Below are 20,015 nucleotides of genomic sequence, written 5' to 3' on the forward strand. Positions count from 1 at the left end.
GTTGGCCTCCTCAATGTTTGGGCGCTCAGGTCCCAATTCCTTTTGAGCGCTCAGGTCCCCCAGGTCCCAATTCTGTCCAGTGGCTGCCGTCCACTCCTCAGCTGACGATTTCACGACTGTTTCTGAATTCTCATGTCCCTCAGTGAACAGGAACGAAATGTAAGGCCGCGTACACACGGGCGGACTGTATGGCGTACTTAGTCCGTCGAAACACATTTCAGCGGACAGTCCGCTCGTGTGTGGGCTTCAGCGGACTTTTTCAGCGTGCAGTCTGGCGTACTAAGTATTTCGGATTTTTCGAAATTCTGTCCGTCGTACTTTGGTTTCAGTGGACAATCCGCACGTCAGTAGGCTAGTTCGACGGACTAAGAATGGCGCATGCTCAGAAAGGATTTACACGGCGGAAGGTTGCATTGCTGTGTATTGGACTTCCTATTTCTAGTCCCGTCGTACGTGCTGTACACGTCATCGCGCAAGCTTTCGACGGACTGTTTGTGCATCCGTGTGTGGTCAAGTCCGTTCATTCGAAAGTATGACGGACTGTCCGTCGGATTGTATGACGGACTAAGTAGGCCATACAGTCCGCCCGTGTGTACGCGGCCTAAGTTATTTCTCCTTCTATATATGACCGGTTTAGATGTCCTAACCAGACCTCATCTCCTCCTTCTCTCCTCAGTTATGTGCTGACTCTGATCACCGATGGGATGAGAAGCGTTCGCTCTTTTCACTTTGACAAGGCGGCCGCCAGCGTACTGACCACATCTGTGAGTATTGTGCTGTGAGGACACCCCCCTCCTCCTCCTCCGCTGATCCCCCATCATCCCCCTAAGCTCTCCCCTCCTACTCCGATCACCCATCATCCACTAACCTCCCCCCTCCTTCTCTGCTGATCCCCATCATCCACTAACCTTCTCTCTCCTCTGCTGATCCCCATCATTCACTAACCTCCCTCTCTCCTCCGCTGATTTCCCCCACCCCCCCCATCATCCACTAACCTCCTCACTCCTCTTCCACTGATTCCCTCCTCCCTCCTCCCTCCTCCCTCCTCCTCCTCCTCCTCCTCCTCTCCCATCCCCTTCATCCACTAACCTCCCCCCTCCTTTTCTTCTGATTCCCCCCCCCCCCCATCATCCACTAATCTCCCCCATGCTCCACTGATCCCCATCATTCACTAACCTCCCCCCTCATTCTCCGATTATCCCCATCATCCACCAACCTCCCCCTCCTTCTCCATTGATCCCCCATCATTCACTAACCTCCCCCCTCATTCTCCGATTATCCCCATCATCCACCAACCTCCCCCTCCTTCTCCATTGATCCCCCATCATTCACTAACCTCCCCCCTCATTCTCCGATGATCCCCCATCATTCACTAACCTCCCCCCTCATTCTCCGATTATCCCCATCATTCACTAACCTCCCCCCTCATTCTCCGATGATCCCCCATCATTCACTAACCTCCCCCCTCATTCTCCGATTATCCCCATCATCCACCAACCTCCCCCTCCTTCTCCATTGATCCCCCATCATTCACTAACCTCCCCCCTCATTCTCCGATGATCCCCCATCATTCACTAACCTCCCCCCTCATTCTCCGATTATCCCCATCATTCACTAACCTCCCCCCTCATTCTCCGATGATCCCCCATCATTCACTAACCTCCCCCCTCATTCTCCGATGATCCCCCATCATTCACTAACCTCCCCCCTCATTCTCCGATGATCCCCATCATCCACTAACCTCCCCCCTCATTCTCCGATGATCCCCCATCATTCACTAACCTCCCCCCTCATTCTCCGATGATCCCCCATCATCCACTAACCTCCCCCTCCTTCTCCACTGATCCCCATCATTCACTAACCTTCCCCCTTCTCCACAGATGACATTAATGGAGCCCGGATATTTATTCCTGGGCTCACGTCTGGGGAATTCGCTGCTCCTCAGGTACACAGAGAAGGTTCAGGACAACCCTTCTTCTGCCACCAGCAAAGACCCAGACAAGGTGGTGAGTAACAGTCAGTTGGAGGACTGGGGTGGAGGTCCTGACTGTTCTCCGGAGTTTAATAAACCAGTTCTGTTCCAGGAGGAGCCCCCCACTAAGAAGAAACGAGTGGATAACTCTCTGGCACGTCCTGGTAAGTGTGCGCGGCTGATACCCCTGTGTGTGTGTGTGTCTCCCCAGTGCTCACTGCTGCCCCCCGTGGATGGCTATGTATTGCCTCTCTTCTCTCCACTGTCCCCTGTGTGTGTGACCATTGTTCACTGCTGCCCCCCTATGGATAGCTATGGATTGCCTTTCTTCTCTCCACTGTTTCCCCCATGGTATTATTTCAGTGTGTGTCCAACCAGTGCTTACTGCTGCCTCTTATGGATAAATATTGTATTGACTCTTTTTAGTATATTCCAGTGCTCACTGCTGCCCCCCTGTGGATATCTATGTATTGCCTCTTCTCCTCCTGTCCCCTGTGTGTGTGACCATTGCTCACCGCTGCCCCCCTATGGATTGCCTTTCTTCTCTCCACTGTCTCCTCCATGGTATTATTTCATCGTGTCCAACCAGTGCTCACTGCTGCCTCTTATGGATAAATATTGTATTGAATTTTTATTTTTTCCTCAAACATCTCCTCCCGTGTGTGTGTGTGTGTGTGTGTGTCTCTCTCCAGTGCTCACTGTTGCCTCCTATTGATGACCTCTGTTCTCTGCTGTCCCCCTCTATGGTAGTGTGTGTGTGTGTGTGTGTGTGTTTGTGTGTTTGTGTGTGTGTGTATATAAAATAATGCTCACTGTTGCCTCCTGTGGATGCCCTCTGTTCTCTGCTGTCTCCCTCTATGGTAGTGTGTGTGTGTGTGTGTGTGTGTGTGTGTGTGTGTGTGTGTGTGTGTGTGTATATATAAACTAATGCTCACTGTTGCCTCCTGTGGATGAATGTTGTATTACCTCCTGTTTGCTCCGCTGTCTCTTCCATAGTATATTCCAGTGCTCACTGCTGCCCCTATGGATGGATATTGTATTACCTCTGTTCTCTCGGTTTCTTCCATAGTATATTCCAGTGCTCACTGCTGCCCCCTGTGGATGAATATTGTATTACCTCTGTTCTCTCAGAAGTCCTGTGTTCGTCCAATTTTCTTTTGCATCCTGCGTGAGTGTATTTCATGGAGGAAAATACAGCTGCTTACCCCACTGTTCACCTTTTTATCTCCACAGGTGGTAAGGGGGCCCTGGTGGATGAAATTGATGAGATTGAGGTGTACGGCAGTGAGCTGCAGTCGGGCACACAGCTCTCCACATACTCCTTTGAGGTTTGCACAGACTGAAAATACAGCCATCTGATTAGAGACATAAATGTGTATTACACTCTTATCACCCTTGTTCTTCTCACACCTATCTAAGCAGCCTTTAGGATCTCTGTATGGGGGGCTCGGCATTTGTGTTCGTTAGACAGATTATTCTGAGATCAGAGCACATTTATTGAGGGGTTCATTTAACCTGCAGCTGACCTCCTAATAACCTGTGCCAAGCAGCTTCCACCTTCCCATTGACATCTATGGGGGGGAGAGAATTTGTTCTCAACAAACTAAAACCCAATGAGATCGGCCTCTAGGGTGTATTCCAGGTAGGGTGTTGGTGACAAACTATGTGCTGCCAGCCCAATGACATAAGATTCTTGGGTGGGGTAATGATGGCACACATGTAACGCAGGCCCTTAGGGTCTTTCCTATGTGGGGCAATAGTGGTACGTAAGAAGTGGTGGAACACCCAGGGCATAGGCCTCTAGGATGTTTCCAGGGTGGGGTAGTGGTGGGGCACACATCACATAGGCCTCTAGGATGTTTCCAGGGTGGGGTAGTGGTGGGGCACACATAACATGGGCCTCTAGGATGTTTCCAGGGTGGGGATGTGGTGGGGCACACATCACATAGGCCTCTAGGATGTTTCCAGGGTGGGGTAGTGGTGGGGCACACATCACATAGGCCTCTAGGATGTTTCCAGGGTGGGGATGTGGTGGGGCACACATCACATAGGCCTCTAGGATGTTTCCAGGGTGGGGTAGTGGTGGGGCACACATCACATAGGCCTCTAGGATGTTTCCAGGGTGGGGTAGTGGTGGGGCACACATCACATAGGCCTCTAGGATGTTTCCAGGGTGGGTAGTGGTGGGGCACACATGGCACAGGCCATTTGGGTGTTTTCGGTGGTGGTGGGGGGGTGGGGGGGTTTATTGGTGGCACATAAGGAGTGATAAAAAAGAGGAAAAAGCTGCGCTTATCAGATAGAAAAAACTAAGAAAAAGCAGCAACCCAAATGTTGTACTACATTTGGCATGGAAAGAAGAAAGAGTGGGTTGCGCTAAGTAATAAATTTAACTAAATAACACAAATGCAGAAAAAACACCTATGTGAAAAAAAAACTCCAGTAGCTTTAACTTAGTAAGTTTGTCAATCCTATGCGGAAAGATTTTCAGTGCAAGGAAATTCCAAATATATACCGGTATTGTCAATCAAGATATCAAAGAATATATGTACTAAATTATCCTAGTGTAATATAATCATTCGAAAGAACAGCAGAATATGGCAACGAATTGCCTTAAAACATAAGTATAACCTCCAATATATGTGAGAAAAAATTATAACATTGAATATTAAAGTGTTCATAAAGTCCATGAAAAATATTCATTTCCAAAGTATTCCACAGTGATACGGTGACAGCACAAGTATCCAAAACGAACGTGACCCGTGCACAACCTCCACCACAGATATTACTGCCGCTTACCGAAGGTGTATGGTTCCTTATTACAGAGAACCATGCAGAGCGGATGACTGATTCTTCCCCCAGTCCAGGGTTTTCACAAATGGATGCAAAGGAAACTCTGGAACCCGTTCGCCTCCAATTACACTCCCTCTCACCGTTTCACATAGAAGATAATAAGACTCACAATAGTGTAAAACCCAAGTAAAATTTTTTAATCGAACGTAAGAGACAAATGCGCACTTACAGAGATGATGTTTAAAACGATTGTTTATGCAAATCAGAGCCGGCCGGTCTCGATTCGCGCCCAATACATCTGCAAACAAACAACGCGAGCTGGTGGCGTCAGGACGTCGCTCCTCCTCCCTACGCGTTTCGTCACTATAGGACGTGGTCACTATAGGCCCCGTGACCACGTCCTATAGTGACGAAACGCGTAGGGGGGAGGAGCGACGTCCTGACGCCACCAGCTCGCGTTGTTTGTTTGCGGATGTATTGGGCGCGAATCGAGACCGGCCGGCTCTGATTTGCATAAACAATCGTTTTAAACATCATCTCTGTAAGTGCGCATTTGTCTCTTACGTTCGATTAAAAATTTTTACTTGGGTTTTACACTATTGTGAGTCTTATTATCTTCTATGTGAAACGGTGAGAGGGAGTGTAATTGGAGGCGAACGGGTTCCAGAGTTTCCTTTGCATCCATTTGTGAAAACCCTGGACTGGGGGAAGAATCAGTCATCCGCTCTGCATGGTTCTCTGTAATAAGGAACCATACACCTTCGGTAAGCGGCAGTAATATCTGTGGTGGAGGTTGTGCACGCTTCACGTTCGTTTTGGATACTTGTGCTGTCACCGTATCACTGTGGAATACTTTGGAAATGAATATTTTTCATGGACTTTATGAACACTTTAATATTCAATGTTATAATTTTTTCTCACATATATTGAGGTTATACTTATGTTTTAAGGCAATTCGTTGCCATATTCTGCTGTTCTTTCGAATGATTATATTACACTAGGATAATTTAGTACATATATTCTTTGATATCTTGATTGACAATACCGGTATATATTTGGAATTTCCTTGCACTGAAAATCTTTCCGCATAGGATTGACAAACTTACTAAGTTAAAGCTACTGGAGTTTTTTTTTCACATAGGTGTTTTTTCTGCATTTGTGTTATTTAGTTAAATTTATTACTTAGCGCAACCCACATAAGGAGTGATGTCTCCTACATTTTAGGAATAGGTTTACACTTTGGTCCTACTACAAGTTTTATATATTTTATTTCTTAGCGTGGCTACCACTAGCAACCTGTCCCCATCAATCACCGGCAAAGTAAATTCCGGTTTGTGATTTTGTCTGGTTTATCAGTTACTGCATTAAAGAAGAACTCTGGATGAAGCCGTGTGTGGAGAAGTGCAAGGTTATGAAATGTTACCCTTCTGCTTCCCATACAGGTGTGTGACAGCATCCTAAACATCGGACCTTGTGCCATGGCGTCCATGGGGGAGCCGGCCTTCCTGTCTGAGGAGGTAAGTGGCCCTGGCTGCCTTATGGGTGCTCTTCTCTCCTGTCAGCTGTAGCCCCTCCCCTCTTCAGTGTTTTTTTTTTTTTTTCCTTTCTTCCCCTTTCCTTTCTGCATTGCTCCTCCCATCTTCAGTGGTTCCTCCCCCTTTCCTTTCTGCATTGTTCCTCCCCCTTTCCTTTCTGCATTGCTCCTCTCATCTTCAGTGGTTCCTCCCCCTTTCCTTTCTGCATTGCTCCTCCCATCTTCAGTGGTTCCTCCACCTTTCCTTTCTGCATTGCTCCTCTCATCTTCAGTGGTTCCTCCCCCTTTCCTTTCTGCATTGCTCCTCTCATCTTCAGTGGTTCCTCCCCCTTTCCTTTCTGCATTGCTCCTCTCATCTTCAGTGGTTCCTCCCCCCTTTCCTTTCTGCATTGCTCCTCTCATCTTCAGTGGTTCCTCCCCCTTTCCTTTCTGCATTGCTCCTCCCATCTTCAGTGGTTCCTCCCCCTTTCCTTTCTGCATTGCTCCTCTTGTCTTAAGCGGTTCCTTCTCTTCCCCTCTTCTGTCTGCATTGCTCCTCCTATCTTCAGTGGTTCTCCCCCTTCCCCTCTCTCTCTTATCTGCAGTGGCTCCTCCTATCTTCAGCGGTTCCTTCTCTTCTCCCTCTTCTGTCTACATTGCTTGTCTTGTCAGTGGCCCCTCCCCTCTCCAGTCTGCTCTTCAACGGTTCTTCTCCTTCCCCTTTTTTCTGTCTGCAGTGGCCCCTCCCCTCTGTCCACATTGCTCCTCCAATCTTCAGTTGTTCCTCCCCTTCCCTTTTTCCTGTCTGCATCGTTCCTCCCTCCCCCTCCTGTCTGCATGGCTCCTCCCCTTTCCTGTCCCTACCATCAGTAATAACACTGGTGACATTGTAGTTTCAGAATAGCACGGAGCCGGACTTGGAGATCGTCTTGTGTTCCGGATACGGGAAGAACGGGGCTCTCTCAGTGCTCCAGGTGAGGCTGGTCACCTTTTTGTGTTCTTTCATCTAATTTTCATTTTGTTGGTCGGTAAAGTTCACATTTATAGATGGGAAAACTAAGCTGGATGATTGGGTCGTGCAATGTGGGTGAGGGTGGATGTGTCGCTCGCTCTTCAGAGGTCTGTATGGTGTATTTCCCCTTCCTCCTCTCCCAACAGAACACCTCACATGGTCAGTCAGACAAAATTACATCTAGAACATTTTCCAAACATGTACAGAGCCCGTCTGATAAGTGGCACTGTACATCTAAAACTGTTCAGTGACTCCTCTGTGTGTGTCGGGGCTTTATAGTGACAGACGTATCCAACCGCCCCATCATGTGTCTGCTCCTCCAGAGCCAATGAGAAGAGGGCAACATATCTGTGCCTCCATTACTGAAGATGTATTCAACCGCCCCATCATGTGTCTGCTCCTCCACAGCCAATGAGAAGAGGGCAACATATCTGTGCCTCCATTACTGAAGATGTATCCAACCGCCCATCATGTGTCTGCTCCTCCAGAGCCAATGTGAAGAGGGCAACATATCTGTGCCTTCGTTAATGAAGACTTATCCAATCTCCCAACATACTGTGTCTTCTCCTGAGCCACAGGAAGAGAGCAGTGTATCTGAACCTATTACTGAAGACGTATCCAACCGCCCATCATATGTCTTCTCTGCCACAGCCAATGGAAGAGAGCAGTGTATCTAAACCAATTCCGTAAGATGTATCCAACTGCCAATCATATGTCTGCTCCTCCCAGAGACCATGAGAAAAGGCCCAACATATCTGTGCCTCCATTACTGAAGACGTATCCAACTGCACATTAATAAGTTACATTTTTTTTTGTTTAGATACACTTTAATAATATTGGTAAAAATACCAATGGAGAGTCATTGAGCCACCTGGAGGGGCGGATATTTTCCACAATTCAGCATACAGCCAAGGTTGGTGTCTCCTCCTCCGACGATACACTGCCCTCCTCCGACGATACACTGCCCTCCTCCGACGATACACTGCCCTCCTCCGACGATACACTGCCCTCCTCCGACGATACACTGCCCTCCTCCGACGATACACTGCCCTCCTCCGACGATACACTGCCCTCCTCCGACGATACACTGCCCTCCTCCGACGATACACTGCCCTCCTCCTCCGACGACGATACATTGCCCTCCTCCTCCCATACCCTGCCGCCCTCCTCCTCCTCCGACGATACACTGCCCTCCTCCTCCCATACACTGCCCTCCTCCTCCCATACACTGCCCTCCTCCTCCGACGACGATGCACTGCCCTCCTCCTCCGACGACGATGCACTGCCCTCCTCCTCCGACGACGATGCACTGCCCTCCTCCTCCGACGACGATGCACTGCCCTCCTCCTCCGACGACGATGCACTGCCCTCCTCCTCCGACGACGATGCACTGCCCTCCTCCTCCGACGACGATGCACTGCCCTCCTCCTCCGACGACGATGCACTGCCCTCCTCCTCCGACGACGATGCACTGCCCTCCTCCTCCGACGACGATGCACTGCCCTCCTCCGACGACGACGATGCACTGCCCTCCTCCTCCGACGACGATGCACTGCCCTCCTCCGACGACGACGATGCACTGCCCTCCTCCGACGACGACGATGCACTGCCCTCCTCCTCCGACGACGATGCACTGCCCTCCTCCTCCGACGACGATGCACTGCCCTCCTCCTCCGACGACGATGCACTGCCCTCCTCCTCCGACGACGATGCACTGCCCTCCTCCGACAATACACTGCCCTCCTCCTCCAATACCCTGCCGCCCTCCGACGATGATACACTGCCCTCCTCCGACGATACACTGCCCTCCTCCTCCAATACCCTGCCGCCCTCCGACGATGATACACTGCCCTCCTCCTCCTCCGACGATACACTGCCCCCCTCCTTCCATTGGCTCTGGAGGAACAGACTCTGATGTGGCGGCTGCAGTTTTTTTTCTGCTTATAGATTTTTTTATTTTTTATTTTTTCCCCCCACTGGATTTCTGTCAGATCAGTTGATATTTCTCTGTAGTTGTAGAATTTTAGAGATATAACAGGAAGTCAGTGTGTATGTATGTGTTATATATAATTATACACACTCACATATCCGATGATGTTGCGGACATCAACGTCACCGGACTCCTTCCCCTTCCTCAAGTGCCTCCGTCTGTTAACGAAGGGAAGGGGGGAGGAGTCCGGTGAGGTCACCAGACAGCCTGAACATTGATGGTAAATATGGATGTGGTTCAGTGGGATCATTCAGTGAGCTAAATGTAGGCAAATTTTTTTTGGTGTCCTCCGTTTTTGATGTTGTCCTTAGAGGCTGATAAGCTGTGATATTTTTGCCGTGTGGATCAGCTTCTGCTGTTGCCATGACAGCGGCACTTTCTTTTGATTGACATATGACGTCCTAGCCATGCCCCGCTATGTGCGATTTCGGCCGTTGCCATAACAGCGGTGCTATTTATATAGATTGTATGCCTACTATAAAGTGACTGACAGGCAATATACTAGATAAGCTTTTATAATTAAAGGTAAACTAACTTTCTACATTTTTCTTAGTTTTAATAAAAAAAAATAAAAAATGACTTGCGTCAGAGCTACAGTTGGAATTGAAAACGTATTTGTGTGAACTGTGAAGTTGAGTCATGGATTGTGGAAAGTAACTAGTGTCGGGTGATTGTATATAGTGTATACCACATTTACCACTGACTAATGCAGAGCTGCAATGCAAGGAGATCAGATAAAAGTAGTTGGATCTGTATGTGCTTGAAAATGGGGGGGGGGGGAAGAATGGACTTTGAAGGCACATTTAAAATGTGTTACAATTTTTTTTATTAATATACAATTCATATAAATACAATTACACATCAAACAGTACAAATTAATCAAACAATTTGAAAAAAAAATTAAAAGGACCCATTGATCAACCCCAATGGGTTAAAACCACTTGCATACTTCCTGTGGGGTATTGATACCGAGTCAAAAGAAGCCTCCTCTAGGGCGTGGTATAAGTTGATGGGGTGTTCATTGGTCCTGATGATTTAATAAAGCTTGGTGCTCAACATGTTTTGTGATTTTCATACTTTTTCTGTTTAATTGAAAGAGAGGAATTTTTAGAATCACCTTTTTTAGGCAATAGCATTGCCATAATGTTACAATCGACTTGGTTGCAGAGACAGTTAACCTTTTTTTGTTTATCTCACGCAGAAGAGTATCCGACCCCAAGTGGTGACGACCTTCGAACTCCCTGGTTGTCATGATATGTGGACGGTCATTTCTCCTAATGAGGTTGGTTTTCTGTCTGTTGAAACCGATCTCTTTACTAGTCTGATAGTATCTCCTCCTTCCCTCTCATCCCTCCTCTCCCGGTATGGTGTCGCTCCTCCTCTTTCCCTCTCATCCCTCCTCTCCCGGTATGGTGTCGCTCCTCCTCCTTCCCTCTCATCCCTCCTCTCCCCGTATGGTGTCGCTCCTCCTTCCCTCTCATCCCTCCTCTCCCCGTATGGTGTCGCTCCTCCTTCCCTCTCATCCCTCCTCTCCCCGGTATGGTGTCGCTCCTCCTCCTTCCCTCTCATCCCTCCTCTCCCCGTATGGTGTCGCTCCTCCTTTCCTCTCCCCGTATGGTGTTGCTCCTCCTTCCCTCTCATCCCTCCTCTCCCCGTATGGTGTCGCTCCTCCTTCCCTCTCATCCCTCCTCTCCCCGGTATGGTGTCGCTCCTCCTTCCCTCTCATCCCTCCTCTCCCCGGTATGCTGTCGCTCCTCCTTCCCTCTCATCCCTCCTCTCCCCGGTATGGTGTCGCTCCTCCTTCCCTCTCATCCCTCCTCTCCCCGGTATGCTGTCGCTCCTCCTTCCCTCTCATCCCTCCTCTCCCCGGTATGGTGTCGCTCCTCCTTCCCTCTCATCCCTCCTCTCCCCGTATGGTGTCGCTCCTCCTTCCCTCTCATCCCTCCTCTCCCCGGTATGGTGTCGCTCCTCCTTCCCTCTCATCCCTCCTCTCCCCGGTATGGTGTCGCTCCTCCTTCCCTCTCATCCCTCCTCTCCCCGGTATGGTGTCGCTCCTCCTTCCCTCTCATCCCTCCTCTCCCCGGTATGGTGTCGCTCCTCCTTCCCTCTCATCCCTCCTCTCCCCGGTATGGTGTCGCTCCTCCTTCCCTCTCATCCCTCCTCTCCCCGGTATGGTGTCGCTCCTCCTTCCCTCTCATCCCTCCTCTCCCCGGTATGGTGTCGCTCCTCCTTCCCTCTCATCCCTCCTCTCCCCGGTATGGTGTCGCTCCTCCTTCCCTCTCATCCCTCCTCTCCCCGGTATGGTGTCGCTCCTCCTTCCCTCTCATCCCTCCTCTCCCCGGTATGGTGTCGCTCCTCCTTCCCTCTCATCCCTCCTCTCCCCGGTATGGTGTCGCTCCTCCTTCCCTCTCATCCCTCCTCTCCCCGGTATGGTGTCGCTCCTCCTTCCCTCTCATCCCTCCTCTCCCCGGTATGGTGTCGCTCCTCCTTCCCTCTCATCCCTCCTCTCCCCGGTATGGTGTCGCTCCTCCTTCCCTCTCATCCCTCCTCTCCCCGGTATGGTGTCGCTCCTCCTTCCCTCTCATCCCTCCTCTCCCCGGTATGGTGTCGCTCCTCCTTCCCTCTCATCCCTCCTCTCCCCGGTATGGTGTCGCTCCTCCTTCCCTCTCATCCCTCCTCTCCCCGGTATGGTGTCGCTCCTCCTTCTCCTTCACCTCTTCCATGCTCCTCCAGTATGACCTCTTCTGCTCTCCTCTCTCTGTGAGGCTTCTATATCTTACCGCCATCTTTTCTTGTCCCTTCAGCAGTCGGAGGACACGGGGGAGACGGCTGTGGAAGCAGAAGAAGAAGATGATAAGAACCGCCATGGTTTTCTCATCCTGAGCCGAGAAGACTCCACCATGGTAAGAGACGATGGCCGCCCTGAGAAGGTGGGGAAGGAGGGGAGCCCCCCCCCCCACAAGTCCTCCTCACTTGTACCAGGACTGAGGGATTGTGTACAATCAGGAGAGCCCCTTACACACAGTCCGACATTCTGCCTGTGTATATGTCAGTCCAGAATCCGACCGACTCCCGATCAGCCAATGGCAGAGAGCGCCATTCGGAGTGTTCTGGGGGGGGGGGGCGTCGTACTGTCAGAACACAACAGCTCAGCGGTGGAGATCACTGTGATAATCTTGCATGGTTGGTACAGTGGCTCCCACCCGGAGCTGACAGTAAAAAACGTAGTGTGTACCCGGCTTAAGGAAGGAGGTGTCACTGGGGTGACCATCCACACCCCCGGGACCGGCAAAGTCACCAGAGTCCGGCTACACACTGATGATGATTCTGGACAACGTTCTGGAAGCTTTCTCTGGGGCTGACGCGTTTCATTAGAGAAACATGCTTAGTTGTAACAATTAGTGGTGCACTGAAATTAAAATTTCTGGTTCGAGTAACTGACAATTGCGCGGTCGTGCGACGCTGTACCAAAATAACATTGATGGGTTTTTTTTCCTCACAAATAGAGATTTCTTTTGGTCACCTCTGCGCTTTTTATTTTTTGCGCTATAAACAAAAGACCAAAAATTTGGGGGAAATAAACTAGGGCTGCAACTAACGATTATTTTCATGATCGATTAGTTGCCCGATTTATTGTTTCGATTAATCGGTTAATAACCTTTAAAAAAATAAAATAAAAAATGGGTCAAATCGATGTTCATTTTCAACCACCGTGACAGAAAAATTTGGAAATGATAGAAAACTTCTTTGTCTGAAAATTCATTGGACTATGGATGTGGTTTTCCTTCAGAAATTACATTCAATTTTAAAAACCGAATGTTAAAAACAAGTGAACGTTTCTAAGATTTTTCGTCTGAATATTCTCATCTGATAATTGATCGGTGTGGTCAGCACAAGGCTCGGTACACACCTATGCAGTTTGCTTTTGATCTGTTTCTGTAGTGCTTTTTGCTGTGCGTTTTGATTTTTGCGCACGTGATTTTACTGAAATTTTTGCTTTTTTTTTTTTTTTTTTATTTTTTTTTTGGGCAGATTAAAAAAAAAAAAAATTGCTGCAAAAACGCATTGCACGCTTTTCTGCAGCTTCTCCATTGAAGTAATATTGAACCAATAAAGGACCGTTTTGTGTTTAAAAGTCCCCGACCCTTTCAGATGTGAACATGTCCCATAGGAAACCATGGAAATGAACTGCAGTGCGTTTCTGCAAAAAGTACCAATAAACACAGAGATGTGAACCAGGTATAAGACGTTTAGAAACATAATGGGGTTAAAAAAACTAAAATGAGCCCTTTATAGTAGAAAAAAAGCAGATAATCGCTACTGTAAGTCCTTTTTATTTTTTACTGTACAACATATAATACATTTTTATTATTATTTTATTTTTACTAGTTATGGCAGCAATCAGCGACTTATAGTGGGACTGTGACATTGCGGCGGACAGATTGGGCACTATTTTTTTTTAGGGGAACCAGTGAGACCAATACAGTGATCGGTGCTAAAAAATATGCACTGTCACTGTATAAATGACACTGGCTGAGAAGGGGTTAACACCAGGGTTTATCAAAGGGTTAAACCTGTCCCTAGGGGGGTGCTTACTAACTCTGGGGGGTGCTGGACTGACTGGGGGAAACACAGAGATCCGTGTTCTTGCTTGGCAGAAACACAAGATCTCTGTGTTCTCTCCTGACAGGACGGCGATCCACCTCGCTAAGGAAAGATCAGCGGGTCCCAGTGGACATTGCGCGCGCTAGACCCGCTGATTGACTCCCCCCTCTGGCCAATCAGTGCGCGATCACTCCTCCGCTGTCTATTGCGTGAAATTACGTACAAGTAGATCGTTTCGCACAATAAAGCCGACCTACCGCAGTATATCTGCAGTGGGCGGTCTTGAAGTAGTTACTTAATTGTGGGTGGAGTTTTTTTGCATTGAATTTAGTAGAATGCGATTTTTTTTTTTTTTTTTCCCATTTTTAAGTCAACGGGATGTGATTTTGGGAGTCAACAGGGGTTGATGTTGTTGTATAGATGTTAATGGGATGCAATTTTTTCATTGAAGTCAATAGGGGGCATTATTTTCAGCCAATCTGTCGCTGCATCCCTAGTAACAAACCTTGCAGCCTGCTTCTCAGGAGAAACGCGTCGGTTCCCCCCATGGTATGTTTGTGTTGTCTGCATTGACCATCCCCCGCACAGATTACAGATCTCTGCACACCGCAGATTAGGGCCGCCCGGGAGGTTGTACCGGGTGATGGCGGCACTACCAGCTCCAGTAATAGAAGCGCATTTTGTTATTTCCCTTTGCAGATCCTCCAGACTGGACAGGAAATCATGGAACTGGACACCAGCGGATTCGCCACACAGGGGCCTACGGTGTACGCCGGGAATATCGGAGACAATAAATACATTGTACAAGTGTCCCCCCTGGGCATCCGTCTGCTGGAGGGAGGTGAGTGCTGGGATCTGTGGTCTCAGGCCTAATGACGGCTGGACAAGCCTTGTATGGAAGACGTTCACTTCTGGCCCTCTGGTTGCCTTTCCTGTGCCTTTCAACAATCTTTATTAAAACAGAACACTTAACGTATGTGCTGCCCCCGGTAACGTGTAGTGTATGTTAACCTTAATATTGATTTTAAATTTATGTATTGGTGGATGAATACAATATTCTATCACAGCGATCCTAAGGTACAGAGACACTCAGACTGGCTCTGTACATAGTATCTATGAACAGAGCTGGCGTCCTCGCAGGCATTAGTTGGCCAATGGCTATGTGACCAATCACAGCATGTCACATGACAGCAGGGGTGGCCTGTCCATTAAGGCTGCAGGGCTTCCCCGCCCCCTCCATCGATGCCATTGCCCCCACATTTCCATGCGTCCGTCCCCTTGCAGGACACCGGTGCATGGTTTCCAATGCGTTTTGACGCACATGATTAGAACCAGAGACTCTAATAGGCTTCAATATAGGGTGGGCTCAGGGTGCAGAGAATGCACTCGAAGCCCACCCAGGTGTGTTACAATAGTGGATGAAAATTCACTATTGTAACACTGATCCTCCTCCCGGCTAATCGGGATGCAGGTCTGAGATCCGTCACCTGATTGACTGAAAGGACAGGGAGGACACAGGAGCTGCCGCATGCTGCCTGAAAGGGGTAAGTGCCTGACTGACTGGCAGACAGCGAGTGGGGGGGAGGTTGGTTGTTTTGAGAGTTGGTCACCCGAAGCACCGTGCAAGAAGCTCCTAGCCAGTTTCACCCCGTCCACCCCTGCCTCCGTGGGATCTGAACCTGGTGCTATCAGAAACCGCGGTTTGAGAATATCAGGGAAATTCCCTTGTCTCTTTCTCAGAAAGTGGTCTTTCTAGTGACTATTGCATCTGCTAGGAGGGTTTCTGAACTGGTGGCCTTGTCTTGCAAGTCGCCCTATCTGGTTATCCACAGGGATAAGGTGGTGTTGCGTCCCCAACCTTATTTTCTGCCGTAGGTGGTGAAATGGATATTTTGATGATAGGCAACTCCTATCCTCATATTGATTAGTGGTTCCAAATGAATAACTACTGCAGTAGGGAACAGACACAAAAGATACGCTCAGCATCTTTCCAAATAACCGTTCTCCTTTATTATGACGCATTTGAAGGCTTTTATACACATGATTACGTAGGTATCACATTAATATTACAATTGTACGTTTATGGTAACAAGGGGCGTAACATAGGCAGGCTAATTCTAATCAGGACTTGAAAGAATGCAAAACATGTACTGAAAACATTGTTATTGCCGTGTGCACAGTGAGGGCATCGTGCAATACATATAAAATAGAATACAATTATATACAGAACCTACAAATTTCCATTACAGTGGTTTTGGCCTTCTATCTCAATGAAGAAATTGTGTTACCATCTCTGTGTCCTAAACCGACACACCCTAAGGGGGTGGCCCTCCATTCCCCGGACGTGGACTGGGCTCTAAGGGTATATCTGTCTGCCACGTCTCTCTTTCGGAAGTCAGATTTTCTGTATGTTTCAGTGGCTGCTCTGAAAAGAGAGCTGGGGATCTGGTCCACAATTTCCAGGTGGATCAGACAGATCGTGGTCCAGGCTTAAGCCTTGAAGGGGCAGGTGCCCCCCTTTCCTGTCACAGCTCATTCCACCAGGGCAATTGGTACCTCTCGGGTTTCTGACATCAAGCGTCAGTATCTCAGGTGTGTAAGGCGGCGACTTGGTCGTCCGTTCACACTTTTACCAAATTCTACAAAGTTGATGTAAGCGCATCTTCAGATGCCTGCTTTGGCCGCAAAGTTTTGCAGGTGTAATGTTGAAATTGACACTCTTCTTGTTACAGAAAGTTGCATTTTCATTGTCAATATATTTTGCTGCATATGTTGACCGCGGTTGGTTCAGATGGTGACTTTCATTGGAGAGCACCTCTGGTTGTGGGTGAAGTTGTGTTTGCTGTTCACACCCCTCGTTATGACACTGATTGGGGACGTCCATACGGTCAAGATTAATGGTGCTGTGTCCATCAATCCCTTTTCTCTGAAGTTCATTGACGGACACAGCACCCTCCCCTCCTATTTTACGTTATACTGCTTGTTGATGTACTGAGCTGCGGGAAGCAGGCTGAGGGGTTATTACCAGAGGGACCGCCCCCTGGACGGAACTGTAAAGTTCTGTTTTTTAACATGCATTACATGTTCTGCCTAGTCCTCTCCTGAAGGTGGCGTGATAACCCTATGGTCAAGATTAATGGAGCTGTGTCCGTCAATGTTTGTTTCTTTTTGCTGAAATGTTGTGTTTCCCTGACCTTTGCGGTAATATTGTGTGACATATAAAAAAATTTGGAGCTACTGCTATTTTATTCTCTCTAGGGGTGTCTGCTTTCAGAAAATGTCAGGTTTGGGGGTTTATGTAATCTTCATGTCTAAAGATTTCAGTGTTTTTTTGTTTTTTTAGTTTTTTTTGCACACGTTTAAAAAAAAAAAAACAAGAACTGAAGGCAGATACAACCTTACATGAACCCATTCACTGAGAGCCTTTTTATTTTTTTTAAAAGGCTCTCGCAGTGAAAGGGTTCATGTAAGGTTGTAGCTGCCTTCAGTTTTTATTAATAATATTTATTTTATTTATTTTTTTCGTTCCCCCGTATCCCATTGATCGTGTGTTTTTGTGTCTCCAGTGACCCAGCTGCACTTCATCCCGGTGGATTTGGGCTCCCCCATTGTCCATTGTACCGTGGCAGACCCCTACGTGGTCATTCTTAGCGCGGAAGGCCAGTTGGCGATGTTCCAGCTGAAAAGCGACACGTATGGAGGCAAATCTCATCGGCTTGCTCTACAGAAGCCCACCATACATTATGTGAGTAGATGTCCCCAGGCCATGTGCTAGAAACTGCTGCTGGGGGGGGGGGGAGGGGCAGTAATGAGCTCCCCACTTCTGCATCCACTTTGTACCACCCTAACATAGAGCTCCCCTTTCATTCGGTCTCTGTCCAGCTATCGAAGGTCATCGCTGTCTGCATTTATCGTGACGTCAGCGGTATGTTCACCACAGAGACCAGATCTGCCCCAGTGAAGGAAGACAGCGCCCCCCAGAGTGTATCTGAAGGAGACAGTCTGTTGCAGGAGATCAGGTGAGACTTTCTGTGGTAGAGCATGTAGTAGTGCGATAACTTGCAGTATGTCTACTAATGATTCATCTTGTGTATGGTGTCAGCCGCTCTGTAGATGACGAGGACGAGATGCTGTATGGAGATTCAGGATTCCTGTCCAGCCCCAGTAAGGAAGAGCCTCGTCGGAGCAATATTCCCAACTCGGAACGTGATTCTTCCCAGTATAAGGCTGAGCCAACACACTGGTGTGTGGTGGTCAGAGAGAATGGCATAATGGAGGTGAGATCCTGGGAAGGTGATGGTGTCATTGGGCGATACTTTGAGGAGAATCAACAGTTCTAAGTATCCGTGTGCACTGCAGGCTCCTGGATTCTCCAGTTGTCCAGATTAGAGCCAACGTTATCCTAAGCTGTCCAGTCTGACCAAGATCCTTCTGCCCCAGATCTACCAGGTCCCCGAATGGCGTCTGGTCTTCCTCGTCAAGAATTTCCCTGTGGGGTTGAAAGTTCTTGTGGATAGTTCCTTTGGACAGCCCATTCCTCAAGGAGAAGTCAGAAAAGAAGAAGTGACTCGGCAAAGTGAAATTCCCCTGGTGAAGGAGGTTCTGCTGGTGGGGCTGGGAAACCGACAAAGTCGCCCTTATTTACTGGTAAGATGTCACCTGAGTATTCACTGGCTGTGTGAGTCTCCTCGCCTTTTTACCTGCCTGTATTTATATGTAATGTGACTTCCCTCTACAGTGGAATGGTCTATATAACCTGACTTCTGTCTGTAGTGGTATGGTCCATCTGACTATATTTATATTTAACTTGGCTTCCCTTTTACGGTGGTGTGGTCCATCTCCCTATATTAATATAAAACTTTTTCCTCTGCACTACAATAGTCAATCTCCCAATGTTTCTAATATAGTCTGACTTCTGTCTGTATTGGAGTAGTCCATTTCCCTATAGTCAAGTATACCTTGACTTCCCTCTGCAGTGGTATGGTCCATCACCCTATAATCATAACTTTACTGCCTTCTGTAGTGGTATGGTCCATCTCCCTATTTTTCTATATAATCTGACTCCTGTCTGCATTGGTATGGTCCCTTTCGTCATATTCATGCATAACTTGACTTCCCTCTGCAGTGGTATGGTCTATATTTCTATATAATCTGACTTCTGTCTGCAGTGGTATGGTTAATTTCCTTCTATTCTATAACTTGACTTCCCTCTGCAATGGTATGGTCCATTTCTTTATATTTATGTATATCTTTGTCCCTCTGTACTCTGCAGTGGTATGGTCTGTCTGCCTATATCCATACCCAACATCACTTCCCTGTTCTGTGATGCGATCCATCTTTGTTTTTATTTCATTTGACTTCCCTTTGCAGTGGTATGGTCCATCTCCCTATGTTTCTATATAATCTAACTTCTGTCTGTACTGGAATGGTCCATTTAACTATTATATTCATATATAACGTCACTTCCCTCTGCACTGGTATGGTCCATCTCCCCAGTGGCAGCTGGTGCTCAATTTCTTTGGGGGGGACAAACCCCCTCCCGCCTGCTCGCCAGCCCGCTAGCCCTGCACTTACCCCACCCAGGTTGCGGGCAGCTTCTCCTCCTGGCCAGTCCAGTCTTGGGACACTCTTCCTGTCCTGATTGGCCAGGAGGAGAAGCAGGAAGACCATAGCAAATGTTCATTTGCCAATGTTACAAGTTGGTGGGCTCGGGAGTGTAGTGCTCTGCGCCATTTAGAGCGTCCAACTCTAATCATCATCATCATCATCATCATCTTCATCTTCACAAAAAAAAAACCTTGTCAAACTGTGTCCAGCGCCCCACATTGAGATTAGGGGGCGGCACCCCTTATGAACCAACCGCATCTCCCTATGTTTCTATATATTCTGACTTTTTTATTTGTACTGGAGTGGTTCATTTCACTATATTTATGTATAACTTGAATTCTTTCTGCAGTGGTATGGTCCATCTCCCTATTTTATATAGAATCTGACTTCTGCCTGCAGTGGCATGGTTCATCTCCCTATAATCGTATATAACTTTACTGCCCTCTGTAGTGGTATGGTCCATCTCCCTATATTTCTATATAATCATCTGACTTTTGTCTGTACTGGAATGGTCCCTCTCCCT

At 48.1% G+C, this 20,015-nt stretch overlaps 1 protein-coding gene across 1 annotated transcript in view; it reads left to right on the plus strand.

Annotated features, from left to right (window-relative positions):
- Nucleotides 1-676: 676 nt before the first annotated feature.
- LOC143981405 (cleavage and polyadenylation specificity factor subunit 1-like) overlaps nt 677-20,015 on the plus strand; it is a gene marked incomplete at both ends in the record, with an annotated part of 49,986 nt that continues 30,647 nt past the window's right edge. Inside the window, 13 exon segments of the mRNA XM_077479234.1 lie at nt 677-764; nt 1,881-2,006; nt 2,085-2,136; nt 3,206-3,300; nt 6,208-6,282; nt 7,172-7,252; nt 10,482-10,562; nt 12,085-12,183; nt 14,585-14,726; nt 17,452-17,630; nt 17,768-17,904; nt 17,988-18,162; nt 18,326-18,532. Of these exon segments, the coding sequence (XP_077335360.1) occupies nt 677-764; nt 1,881-2,006; nt 2,085-2,136; nt 3,206-3,300; nt 6,208-6,282; nt 7,172-7,252; nt 10,482-10,562; nt 12,085-12,183; nt 14,585-14,726; nt 17,452-17,630; nt 17,768-17,904; nt 17,988-18,162; nt 18,326-18,532 (1,537 nt within the window).

Source organism: Lithobates pipiens, unplaced genomic scaffold (genome assembly GCF_037356315.1).
Source record: "Lithobates pipiens isolate NorthernLeopardFrog02 unplaced genomic scaffold, aLitPip1_a1.2 Scaffold_150, whole genome shotgun sequence".
Classification (NCBI taxonomy): domain Eukaryota; kingdom Metazoa; phylum Chordata; class Amphibia; order Anura; family Ranidae; genus Lithobates; species Lithobates pipiens.